Source organism: Macrobrachium rosenbergii, chromosome 12 (assembly GCF_040412425.1).
Source record: "Macrobrachium rosenbergii isolate ZJJX-2024 chromosome 12, ASM4041242v1, whole genome shotgun sequence".
Taxonomy (NCBI): domain Eukaryota; kingdom Metazoa; phylum Arthropoda; class Malacostraca; order Decapoda; family Palaemonidae; genus Macrobrachium; species Macrobrachium rosenbergii.
Genome location: NC_089752.1, coordinates 71,355,320 through 71,368,559, shown reverse-complemented (window position 1 = coordinate 71,368,559; position 13,240 = coordinate 71,355,320). Strand labels below are relative to the sequence as shown.

The 13,240-nt window shown below is 37.6% G+C and overlaps 1 protein-coding gene across 2 annotated transcripts; it reads left to right on the top strand.

Annotated features, from left to right (window-relative positions):
- The first annotated feature begins 589 nt into the window (after nucleotides 1–589).
- LOC136843724 (uncharacterized) lies at nucleotides 590–2,851 on the top strand. Of its 2 annotated transcripts, none has more exons than XM_067112358.1 (4): nucleotides 590–729; nucleotides 980–1,164; nucleotides 1,351–1,697; nucleotides 2,357–2,851. In XM_067112358.1, the coding sequence occupies exons 1-4, from the start codon at nucleotides 712–714 to the stop codon at nucleotides 2,566–2,568; spliced, it is 762 nt and encodes a 253-aa protein (XP_066968459.1). In that variant the 5' UTR covers nucleotides 590–711; the 3' UTR covers nucleotides 2,569–2,851. The 2 variants fall into 2 exon arrangements, with proteins under 2 accessions (XP_066968459.1, XP_066968460.1); XM_067112359.1 differs by having other exon boundaries at nucleotides 2,341–2,851.
- The last annotated feature ends 10,389 nt before the right edge of the window (nucleotides 2,852–13,240 follow it).

The following is a 13,240-nucleotide window of genomic DNA, read 5'->3' as shown; positions in this document are numbered from 1 at the left end:
TGCTTTGCTGGGATACATCACTTTGTTTGGGTATCAATATGTACTCATGGTCTCTCTCTCTCTCTCTCTCTCTCTCTCTCTCTCTCTCTCTCTCTCTCTCTCTCACAAGACGCTAAAGATTAATTTTATTATTCATATTAATCCATTTCAATTTGTTTGCATTCTAAATATGCAGGCGTATCGTTACATTCTTTCTCTTTCAGTTTGTCTGCATTTTATCACCACATTTTCTCTCTCCAAGTGTAACATGACCAGGTGAGCCTTGAAAGAATGGTCTTGGAAAAGACGGGGTCTATTGACCTGTAGGCCACATAGCAACTTCCTCGTTCTTGTATGTCCTGTTGTACCGTAAAAGTGAACTGGTATCCATGCATAACAGGTTTGCTCCGAAGACAGGAGTCGGCAGTGAGTTGAATGTATTTTCCTATTTAACTGGAACCTGGCATATCTGCGGTAGAAATAAGATAAATTAGAAAAGGGCAGAAAAACTTAAGGGTCGGAATTCTTTAGGATACTTCATAATATATAAGATGATAGGTCTCAGGGTAGGGTGATAAAAAGGATTTTGGGTTCCGGCTAGTTGGAAACTCTTTGGGAAAGAGAGGCGGTCTGGGACCAACATAAAAAGGAACTCCGACATGCGTCGTTGCTAAATCGGGCAACTTTCTTTTGCACGAAAGACAGTCAGCGAGGAGCAGCTTCTTCCTTCTGATGAGATTTGCACGTAAAGTTAGTACCCGGCTTATATAAGTGTGGGCTTGTACTATTTTATTTCAACAGGAATCTAAATACAAGTGCATCAAAAAATTTTTCTTCAAATACAGACAGCGATCTTTTCCCGTTTCATGACTTGTATTTCACAACAGAAGATTCTACTTTGCACCAGAGAGAATTGTGCTGGGTCTCAATCCAATTCTGTTTAATAGTAATACATTTTAGAGAGTCGGTAACGTTCTTAGTTTCTATTCTTCTTTTTCAGATGCATCTTTGGATACTTTTAGCAGTAGCGGTGGCATCCACCGCTGTGAGAGGTGACGATTCTGAGGAACTGGGCGTGGATTCTCTGGAACAAGACACCGTTCTGTACTTCTCCGATCCAGGAGCCACGGAGGGAGAAGTGGGCATTTCTAGTAGAGATGGCTCACTCTATCACATAAATAACCAGTAAATCTGAAACCAATGTATTTTTTTGCAACTTTTTCCACAGGCTAATAGTATTTGTATGTATTATCGTCATTACTACATCTGTCTATCTATCTACAAACACACACACGCACACACACATATATATATGTGTGTGTGTGTGTGTGTGTGTGTGTACACTCTAAACCTTTTTTTTTCTCTGTGCAGGGCGCCTCGTCATGGAATACAAGGTCAGATTGTTGTTGGTGGTATACCCATAGGTGGTTCCATCGGTGGAAGACCCATAGGTGGAAGACCCATAGGAGGTGGGTATCCAGGGCATGGAGGGTACCCTGGGCATGGAGGATACCCTGGGCATGGAGGATACCCTGGGCATGGAGGATATCCAGGCCATGGAGGATACCCAGGGCAAGGAGGTTACCCTGGACATGGGGGATATCCAGGACATGGAGGGTACCCAGGGCCTGGTGGATACCCAGGACAGGGAGGATTCCCTGGGCATGGAGGATACCCTGGTGGCTATCCAGGGCACGGTGGATATCCTGGACATTATCGTAAGTAGTTCATAGCACGTCCCATGTTTTCCCTGGAGGCATCTGCTTTTGGTCTTGTACAACTATTGACAAATTCATAACACAGTCAGTCTTGCATATTGACTTTATTTTCTGTTTCCATTTTATTACCAATATATTTTCGTGATTATAATTTCAGATGAACGTGAATGCATCTCCATTTAATTAGTAAATTAATGCAATTATTCATACCATTTTTAAATTAATTTCTTTCGTAATGTTGGGCAAATTTGCAATGTTACCTCAGATGTCAGTGAAGAGACGTAGCCATTCGGATTATATTGCGAAATTCACGGGCTATTTATAAATATTCTGAATTGAAAACACAGGAGTATAGCTGCCCATTTTAAAGGTACTATATTGCGTTATTATTTGATTTTCTCTACGGTTTTAGGTTTGAATGGAGAATGAAATTTTAAAGATTTTCTCAGTTATTCTTATTGAGTGGGTTTTTGTGTTATTTTGAACATGAGGTCTATTGCAAGATTCAGTGGTAGACGCAAACTTTGTCCACCGTCATGTGGCATTCTTTAGCGGTCATTAATCCTGGCATTATCAGAGTCTATGTTTTTGATTTTGTTCTCCTTTTATTATAATCTTTATTGTTATTTATTTTCTCACTTAGCGCCCATCTTCTCCAGCACATAACTCCGACCGTCGTCCAGGTTTCTGTCCAGCGAGCTTCAGACACGTGTGCGTCTCCATAGGGCTGGGAAGTGCCTCTGGCGTCCATTGCCATAGAGACAACGACTGCCCCAACTTCAGAGACAAATGCTGCTTCGATGAGTGTCTGGAGAGGAATATCTGCAAACCCCCCGCGTATCAAGGCAGCTATGATCCCTACGGCCGCTGAAACTAGGATTAAAAATCACTGATATCTGTTATGAAATCATGGTGAAATTGTTATTTGTTCTGAGACTAGGATGAATATATAACAAAGAAGAAAAAAAAGTGTTAGAAAGAGCTGCGAATAATGAATATTTATTTATTTTGTTATTGTACAAAACTGTGATCCATGCGGATTATCTAATAAGTTACCTACCCAAGAAACTAAGTAGTGATATTAGCATTAAATGAAACATTTGCATAGTGTGCATCTCATATATTTATGTCTCTGAAATATATAATAAAAGATATTTTTATGAATTATTTTCCTCATTGTTATGAAAGTTATTTATATCCCGAAGGCTTTTTCTACAGGATTTATTTCTTTAGAAAAATTACATTCATTATTTCAGAATGATATTCATAACAGTATTATCCAATACAAATCAAAATACTGTAGCAGTTTCGCATAAACCTGGAAGCATAATGTTACTGTAGACTACTACTCAGGTCTGTTTAATTTATTTGTCCTTCTATCTGAAAATCTATAAGATTACTTATATTCTTTCTTTTATTTTTTGCATTTGACGAAGGCATTTTCTCTCGGAATGTTCTCCAGATTTCTTTATTATCACATGGGTATGGATGGGCATGGTAGCTGAGTAAGCACACTACTTGAACAGAGGCCGTTAGCTTGGTACTTGCGGGTATGTACAGCTCTGATATGCTTTATATATAAGATTGCCAAATGCAAACTAATTCTCAGACAGTAAAAGTAAAAGTTGCCCGATAAGGCAAGACTTTTCTGTGTATACTGGAATGGCGTTAGATGACCTCTAAACGATAAGATATCAATAACATTATTTTCTTTTCCTGTTGGTTGGATGGTTGCTTTAGTTAAAAATAGCCTTATGCCAGCCCACAGCCTTTTGCCTTGAGGCCACCCTTAAGGGTGATAAGGTGTTAGAGGGGAATAAGATGCCTGGTGTGGAACCAACCCAGATCATTTTATCTATTCATTGTGTCTGTCATTCTACGTGATGTCTGAATAGGTATCTGATGGACTGGGTTCGATTGGAAGTTTGTGGAGAGGCTGACTATAGGCTAAAGTACAGATGATTAAGTTATGAAATGAATTTAGATTCAGTTGTACGTCAATATATATATTTTTGTCAAAAAGTGATTTTAACAAAATGGTATGAAATCTCATAACATTCACTTACAGAAAGAGGAATTCCTGATATTCATTCGGATATCTTGAATCTTCAACTTGCCTCTTTTTCAAGGCGTATTCTTCATTCTTTTTTTAGTGAGACCGATTTTTTTGGGGGACAATAATGAACATCTCGTCCTCTTCAGTACTCTAAGAACATTTCAGTCTCTTCGGCGTAAGAAATAAGGTTAAATTTATTGTCGAATCCACAGTAAAAGAGAATTTCTACTGTTGACATCAATGATTAATTAGCCCTCTTATTTCCTTCAACTGCTTACTTCTGGCCTTGGGTCAGTTGACTCTAATCCAACCAACTATTGTGATGAAATCGTAAAGACCTAGTAATATACCTGCAAGTATAGGCAGCACTGATACAAATGGCACTTTTCACTAAAATATTTTCTTCCGGGTGGTTTTTTTTTTTTTTGTCAAATTTACAAGTGACCATTAGGGCTGATTGTCCCTTTCCATAATCTTACTCAGGGCCGAATAAGGTGAAAAAAGGAGTGAAGCCTTACCCTAGAGGTTGGGTGATAGGGCAGACTTACCTCGTGAGGAATGGAAGCTGGGAAGAATCAGGGATAATGGAAGTAGGACGAGAATTCCAGCAGTTCCAAAATCATCTTAAAATATCCGACGTTCGTGATCTAGCGTTCAAGTAAGTATGTAATTATTGACGTGTTCATCAGCTTTATTTTCTTCTTTTTTAAGATTTTTGTCCGTATTTACCTACAACATTATTTCTTCATATTGTTGATTTTTGTCTGTATTTACCTACAACATTATTTCTTCATATTGTTCTTGTATTTGCTGAGCCATCTTTTATTGTTCACTGAGGCACTTTGGTGAGCAACATAATGATATTTTCTACATGCCTCTCCTTACCAAATTATGAAAAAGCAGTAAATTAAAGGATTTTACTCTGGATAGCGGTCCAGTTCAACTACCCAGCGACAGTATGATTGGCATTAATGTTCAGCCGTTATCCAAGATATAGTTACTGTACAACTGTCCCTAGAGTGAAGTGGACGTCAGTTCGAGCCTTTATGCCATCCAAGGGAAAGGGGAACTGCTTTCAGTAGGCCGAGAACAAATATTCGGGTCGGGATCCATCTCAAAAACTGATCAATTCTTCATGACCCTTAGTCCAACCTTCGATAAAATTTCATGGAAGCCCTTTGTAACTTTGTGGGATACCTTATATACAGAAAAAAAAAAAAAATAACAGGGAGGGGACAAATGCTTCGCCAACAGAGATACTCGCTTCTTCCTTGATGTTGTTCGAGAGCTAATGGAAAAAAAGTTTTGGTATTTCTAAGTAGTAACTCCGCACGGACTGTATGGAATGGCTCCGCGAATACAAAAGTCATCAGGGAGCCATATATTCAAGAAGGGATTGGCTAAGGAAATCTATTATAAAAGAAACCATACTAACCTAACGTAACCTCACCTACCCTAACAAAGTAGGCTGTGTTACTTAGCCGGGGGCCTCTGCCCACCAGGACCCCTGGTAAAGGCAACCACTTTTTTCCAAAAGTTCCCCTATAACACTGAGCATGAGCGATAGCATTCGAGGATGCCCAGCATACAAAAACATAACCAGTTCTGAGGTTAATTACAGGTTAATTACAGTCGACTGACAAAAAAAAAAAAAACGGTAAATTCTTGATAAGTAATCAAAATACTATAGGAAAAGTAAATTTTAAAGGAAATACCCGACACGGAGCTAATACTAAGTTCTACCAAAGATTTATTTCAAATGAGTTGATGTTACTTAATGTGTTTCAATTTACGGCTTAAATTTCATCATAAGAATCAACAATATGTAAAGCTACTGTTATTATTATTATTATTATTATTATTATTATTATTATTATTATTATTATTATTATTATTATTATTTAAAAAAGTGTATATTTGCTTATTAAAAGAATTGAAAACTAAGAACTGGAAAAGCAATTTTCCACTACACATGAAGAAAAAATGAAATAATGACCTCCAGGACTGACAAATATATAACAAAAGAACATATGAGTGCATATATATATATTATATATATACAGTATATATATATATATATATATATATATATATATATATATATATATATATATATTCATGATATTGCTTTGTAAAATATATATCTTTCCATGATTATGATGTATTTACTGTTCTAGTTGTCATGTGTTCTGTGTAGTGATAATAATTGTTTAAATATTGTATATAGTGTAATGTCAGATTTCAAAAGAGTTGGTGATTTAGATAGCTTAGCAGTATGATTTAGTATTAGTAATACGTTTTAATAATAATGTAGTATGCAATCGTGCATTTGTCTCCCAGCAACATGTGTTCTGTACTCGTGATTTTGTATGTCGTGTTTTGATTCAGTTGTCATTGCGAAAGATAACGCGTTAGCAAGTGAGGGAATGGCAGTCGAGTCATTTAATCTTTGTCTCATACCAGAAGAAGATGAATAATTTCACAACGTTACATGAATTGTCCCAATTACATTCAAAAGGTTTTACTCTGGAAGTGATGTCATCTGATTGTTTCATTTCCTACTGGAATCCTAAAGTTTGCTGATTCTGATTTCAAAGACTGTTCTTGTGGTTCTCTCTCTCTCTCTCTCTCTCTCTCTCTCTCTCTCTCTCTCTCTCTCTTTCTTCAAAAGAGAGAAATTATTAATATAAAATATTTGTGTGGTCACTGGTATTATTCTTAGCTTTTGAGATCTGAATGTAGGAAAAGTGTGAATGGCACCTAACAAAAAAGTGTGTTTTGTGAATCTTAAGCAGCTGCATTTCAGGTGATTTTGCAAAAGCTTTCACAAGCTTGTGTAAGGTAAAGTGAATTTTACTTATTAATACCATGGTATATATAAGGTATATTGAGAGAATCTTTGCCTTAGTGAAATTGTTATTGGTAAATCTTTTGTGTATTTTCATGTGTTCTTGTGTTTGCAATCTCAATTTTTCACATTTTATACATTGGTGATTTAACATGTATTTACTTAGCATTTAAAATATTTCCTGATAATTTAACATTGCATACTTGATTTAATTTTCATTAACTAAGATTTTCTTTTCAAATCTTGTGTAATTCTTAATAGTTTATATTTTGCTTGATTGATATAATTACTTAAACTTTGTGTTGTTTTCAAGTAATAGTAAATTTTTTCAGATTGCGAATTCTAATAAATTTTGAATTTAAAAATAAATTTTTATATTTAAAAACAGTGTTTCATTTATGGACCACAAGTGAATAGGATTAATTGTGTTCATAAGGTAAAGTAATAAACATGTTTTGTTCCTTTAGTTTTGCTGAAGTAAATTATGACCAGGGAAACAGTTGAAGTTGTTTGATGGAGTGATGCTCTTTTACTCTAGAATATTTCTTGTTTAATTTTTGATACCTCACACTTGTTTTGATAAACTTAGTTGGGTTTTTCATGCGATTAATAAGCTTTTTAAGGGATAACTGTTACCTTTGGAGTATTCAGTCGTAGTTTTTATTGTTATGAGAGTTCAGATATCTGGCTGACGTGCGGTAAATTTTTTAATTCTGTGATTTGTTATGTAATAACCAGGTACTTGGTACACTTCATGTATATATATATATATATATATATATATATATATATATATATATATATATATATATATATATATATATGAGTATATGTTTACATGTTTATATATAAATATAGATATGTATATAAAGATGTGTATATATACATATAAATATATATATATATATATATATATATATATATATATATATATATATATATATATATATATATATATATATATATGTATATATATGCATATGTATTTATATATGTTTACATGCATATATATAAATATATATATATATGTATGCATATTTTTACGTATTTCCCTGGGTTTATGGTATTTTTACAGGCCGGCAACAGAACCTTTATTTAATTGGCCTTGGAGTTCTGACTTACTTAAAGGGAAATTGTAAAAAACAAAGAAAAAGGGGGTGATTTTAGGAGCTGAAGGCTCTACTTCATAAGGAAATGTTACGTAAACACTTGGGATAAATTAAGGAATTATATTTACAAAAGAAAACATTAGAAGGGAAAATGGGTAAGTAAATTGTTAAAGGGCTTGCAACACCTGAAGATCCTTCTACTGGAGTCTTGACTAAGGGCAAGGCACAGTCCAAGATGAGTCCACTGCAAAAAGGTCCCTCTGCAAGAGAGATTTACACATTACATGCCAGTAAAGGAAAATATAACACAGAATAGGAGTCGAGTCTGCACTGAGGGTGCCAAGGGCTCGAGGAATGAATGACCACTTTACACTTGAAAACAGGACACAGGATATGGCACTGGATAAACTGGCACAAGGATAGAGGTGAAATACTGGCACTCCAGTAACCTTGTAAAGGGCAAACTGTCATGACTGAAAAGTCTTTACTCACACTTTACCTTAGGGGAAGCGGGTCTCTGGCGAAGGATGATGAGGGATGATCACAATGATGATGCGCACTGTTCCTCGAGGATGACCTGTCATCTGGAGCCGGACTTGGGGGAAGAAGGTCTCTCAGCAAGTGTATCACTCGCCCGCGTGTATGGCTAACGGCCTCCCCTACAACTACTGCACATCTGCTGCTCACACGACTAACTGCTTACTGCCCCTTAGATCTCCTGTCTTTCCCTTTTAAGGCTGCGGCCAGGTGTTGGTGCCTTGTGCAAATTCTGCCGATAACTGGGGTCGTGTGCAAACGATGTGTCATTTGCCCGGTGGTCAGCGATTGGTTGCCCCTTCCCAGGTGTCCTGTGGAAAGACAATTCAGGCAACTTAATTTGCCTTAGAAAGGTTGTTTTAAGCAGCTTAGTTGGGCTAAGCTGCTTGAGGGAGCGGCATTCAGTCTCGTATCTTTGCCTTTTTTTATCCGTGTCATCTCAATATCTGTTCCAGGTAAAAAGAAGGACAGATCGATATGTTGATAACTTTGCTCTGATATCTAGGTCAACCACGACAAGCCATGCGGGGACGACGCTGCTCTCAATAAACAAAAGGCAATTAAGTTGGGGTTGGGGGGGAAGGCAAGCTGTGCAGCGACTTCTTGTAAGTTATAATAGCTCCCCAAGGAAGATAACATACGAGCCTTCATTCGGGCTTGTATGTTGACATTAAAGAAGTTGGCACCGCTGCTTTACTTTACTCTTCTCCCGACAAGAAATGGAAAAGCTTTTACTTTACTTTATCCCTACACGAAAATGGAAAGAACCTTCACTTTATATACTTCCAACACATTAATATTAAACTACTTTAACAATGCACATAAATCTCTTCAAATTTTGGCATGAACGAGTGAGCTCGGCTGAGGGAACCCATTCCCACCGCAGGAGGGGGGGATGGCGTTCTGTCGTTCTAACATCTGAAGGTCATGGGCACACTGCCGCTCTCACTCCATCCTCTCTTTCTCTCTCTCTTCCCGTCCTTTCTCTCTCTCCTGCCGTTCTTTCTCCCGTTCTTCCCGTTCTTTCTCTTCTCTTTTCTCTTGGGCGATTCCTTCTTTCTCTCTCTCTGCCTTGGCACCGTCCACTCTCTCTTGAACCCAGTCTCTCAGAGCTTGCCCTGATAGTCCCATGTCCTTTCCAGCGGGCATGTAGAATTTGAAGTCCTCATTTTGTTGGGTTCTGGCAGTAGCCATCTTGAAATAATGGTTATATGAACTGGACTCTCTAGCGAATCAAATATGTCTGAGAAGACTCAGGTTGTCTGAAAAGACTCAATTGCAGGAATCTGAAACACTGTTCAGACTGAAGGAGAATGGATTTGTCTGCATAAGACAATTGATCAGTAAGTCTGAGGAGACTGTTAAAATTTAACATGTCTGAGTATGACGTGGTTGTTCATAGCGAACAAATTTTAATATGCGTCTCGGAAGACATAACTGGATTTTATGTCACGCTTGGACTTGGCCAGCTGTAGCGTGAAATTAAGGCGTTGTTCTAAAGAACTGGAATGATCAGTCCTGTAAGGGCTTAGATGTGTGTGAAATACACTAATGTAAGGTCTCAAAAGGACTTGATTTTGGTTTTCCCGTAGGAATTAGAAATTCTTGCCTCATGCGACGAATTTTTTGTGGAGTCTCTCAAGACTTGAATTGTGATCTGTCCCTCAGGACCGAGAAATTGGGTTGGTCTCATAAGACTTGAAAATACAATTTGTTCCTTTGGACTTAGAAATTACTAACGGGATAAAACCCCCTAAAAAAAATTTTGCTGAGAGTGGCTCAAGTAGGGACAGTTCTAAAACAACAAACTACTCGGGAATGAATGAAAAAGAGGGTACTCGTGCGGGCATGGGGTGGGGGGGGGGCCGGGCGGGGTGAAGATCGTCTGACACTCACCGGAGTTATTTTTAGATTCTGTGTGAATGGACCCGTCTATTTATAAACCGTCTGGGACTCCGGGGAATTTCCCGGGATGAGAAGATAACAGTAAAAATTACCTCGTAATTTCCCCTAGAAGCGGAGTTCAAAATTCGCTTTCCTAACACCTAGTTTAAATTCTAGCTATTCTGAGACACAGCAATGCAAGCTGATTTCGTCTTGTCCCACGTGGGAATTTATTCGCACCTAAATAATTCGCTAATCCGAAATGCAAAGTAAAATTTAACACGGAGGAATTTCGCACTATTCCCCGAAGCAAAGAATGGTTAGCACTGGTTATTTCCTAACTACCTATCCTGAAAAGGCATGCATTAACAGATCTAATACGGCGGTTCTCTTTTCTCAGTGAATACATGTGTCCCTATTCCTAATTCCTAGGAACAGTCACGATTGTGAAAAAAATTTTGCTAAGACAAACACATTACTTACATGGAACTCTCTTGGTCTGTGCTGTTGGTAACAGGTTCGAAATTTGCCTCGCACCCAGCTTAGCTTTGCTAATCACTAATTTGGTGAGTTGCAAATGCAAGGAAGCAACAATAGAGGGGAAAATGCAACTGCAAGACGAGATCTAAGGCCAGGTCGCCATTTTTACGTATTTCCCTGGGTTTATGGATTTTTACAGGCCGGCAACAGAACTTTTATTTGATTGGCCTTGGAGTTCTGACTTACTTTAAGGGAAATCGTAAAAAACAAAGAAAAAGGGGGTGATTTTAGGAGCTGAAGGCTCTACTTCATAAGGAAATGTTATGTAAACACTTGGGATAGATTAAGGAACTATATTTCCAAAATAAAACATTAGAAGGGAAAATGGATAAGTAAATTGTTAAAGGGCTTGCAACACCTGAAGATCCTTCTACTGGAGTCTTGACTAAGGGCAAGGCACAGTCCAAGATGAGTCCACTGCGAATAGGTCACTCTGCAAGAGAAATTTACACATTACACGCCAGTAAAGGAAAATATAACACAGAATAGGACTCGAGTCTGCACTGAGGATGCCAAGAGCTTGAGGAATGAATGACCACTGTACATTTGAACACAGGACACTGGAAATGGCACTGGATAAACTGGCACAAGGGTAGAGGTGAAATACTGGCACTCCGGTAACCTTCTAAAGAGCAAACTGTCGTGACTGAAAAGTCATTACTCGCACTTTACCTTAGGGGAAGCGGGTCTCTGATGAAGGATGATGAAGGACGATCACAATGACGATGCACACTGTTCCTTGTGGATGACTGTTGTCTGGAGTCGGACGGGGGGGAAGAAAGCCTCTCAGCAAGTGTATCACTCGCCCGCGTGTATGGCTAACGGCCTCCCCTACGACTACTGCACGTCTGCTGCTCACACGACTAACTGCTTACTGCCCCTTAGATCTCCTGTCTTTCCCTTTTAAGGCTGCGGCTGGGTGTCAGTGCTGTGTGCAAATTCTGCCGATAACTGGGGCCGCGTGCAAACGATGTGTCATTTGTCAGGAGGTCAGCGATCGGTTGCCTCTTCCCAGGTGTCCTGCGGAAAGACAATTCAAGCAGCTTAATTTGCCTTTAGAAAGGTTGTTTTAAGCAGCTTAGTTGGGCTAAGCTGCTTGAGGGAGCGGCATTCAGTCTTGTATCTTTGCCTTTTTTTATCCATGTCATCTCAATATCTGTTCCAGGTAAAAAGAAGGACAGATCGAAATGTTGATAAATTTTGCTCTGATATCTAGGTCAACTACGACCGGCCATGCTGGGGCGACGCTACTCTCAATAAACAAAGGGCAAATTAGGTTGGGGGGGGGAGGCACGATGTGCAGTGACTTCTTGTAAGTTATAATAATATATGTAAATATACATATATATAAAGATATATATATACAGTATATATAACATATATATATATATATATATATATATATATATATATATATATATATATATATATATATATATATATATATATATATATATATACATATATATATATATATATATATATATATATATATATATATATATATATATATATATATATATATATATATATATATACATGATTATAACCACTTTTGTACGTGATTCATTTATCACACATTACCATAAATGAAAAATAAGAGATGGGGTGTCGGTGCTGACCGGTTTCGACTTTACTTCCAAGCCAATGACGAAGGACTGATACATAGTATTAGAAGTCACAAATATATATGCTACAGAAACAGTACTGACGAACATACACAACCGTTAGAGACTACATATCCGCCCACAGGCCGGTGTCAAGGTAGGAGTGGCCTTCAAAACTCATTTGGCTAAAAATCATAATATACTCTCAGGGAACAATACTGATAAGCTTACCGGCCGTAGGAGACTAAGGATCCACAACCGACAGGTGTCAGGGAGGCGGGGTTATAAACTTATTAGCACTGCTGCCCCCGTACTGTGTTTACAAATATGATAATCTTATTTCCATACATCTCTCCTGTCTACCTTAAAATTTAAACAATTTACAAATTTCTTTTGATATTAAAGGATCAAGTTTATACATCCCTTGACTGATATTCATATTATGGCTGTAACTTTCTTTTATAAAGTTAGATTCAATGATATTCCTATCCAGTGCGTTATTAGAATATACAATCCTTTCTTCCCCTTCTCAGTTGACAGCATGATTGTTCTCACTAACATGTACAAAAATACCACTGTTTCCCTTTGCATATCTCACACATTTTTTATGTTGCTCTGTTCTCTTTTCCAGTGCTTTACCCGTTTGGCCAATATACAAGATGTCACAAGACTTACATGGAATTTTATATACATACCCTTTAGTATTGCCGGGAGAGTTCTTCATAAGTACCTTTTCATTGTTTTATTGTTCTTAAATGCGACATTAACACCAAAATTCTTAAGAAGATGGGGGATATCTTTCATATTATCATTAATGTGGGGCAGTACAAGCAAATATTTTGTGTTGTAAGGTCCTTTTTGGTTTTGATGCATAGTCTCATTTGTCGCTTCTAATGCATTGTTTAATACACTGTCAGGATATTTCAATTTCTTGCCTGTATTCCTAATCTCATCTATTTCCT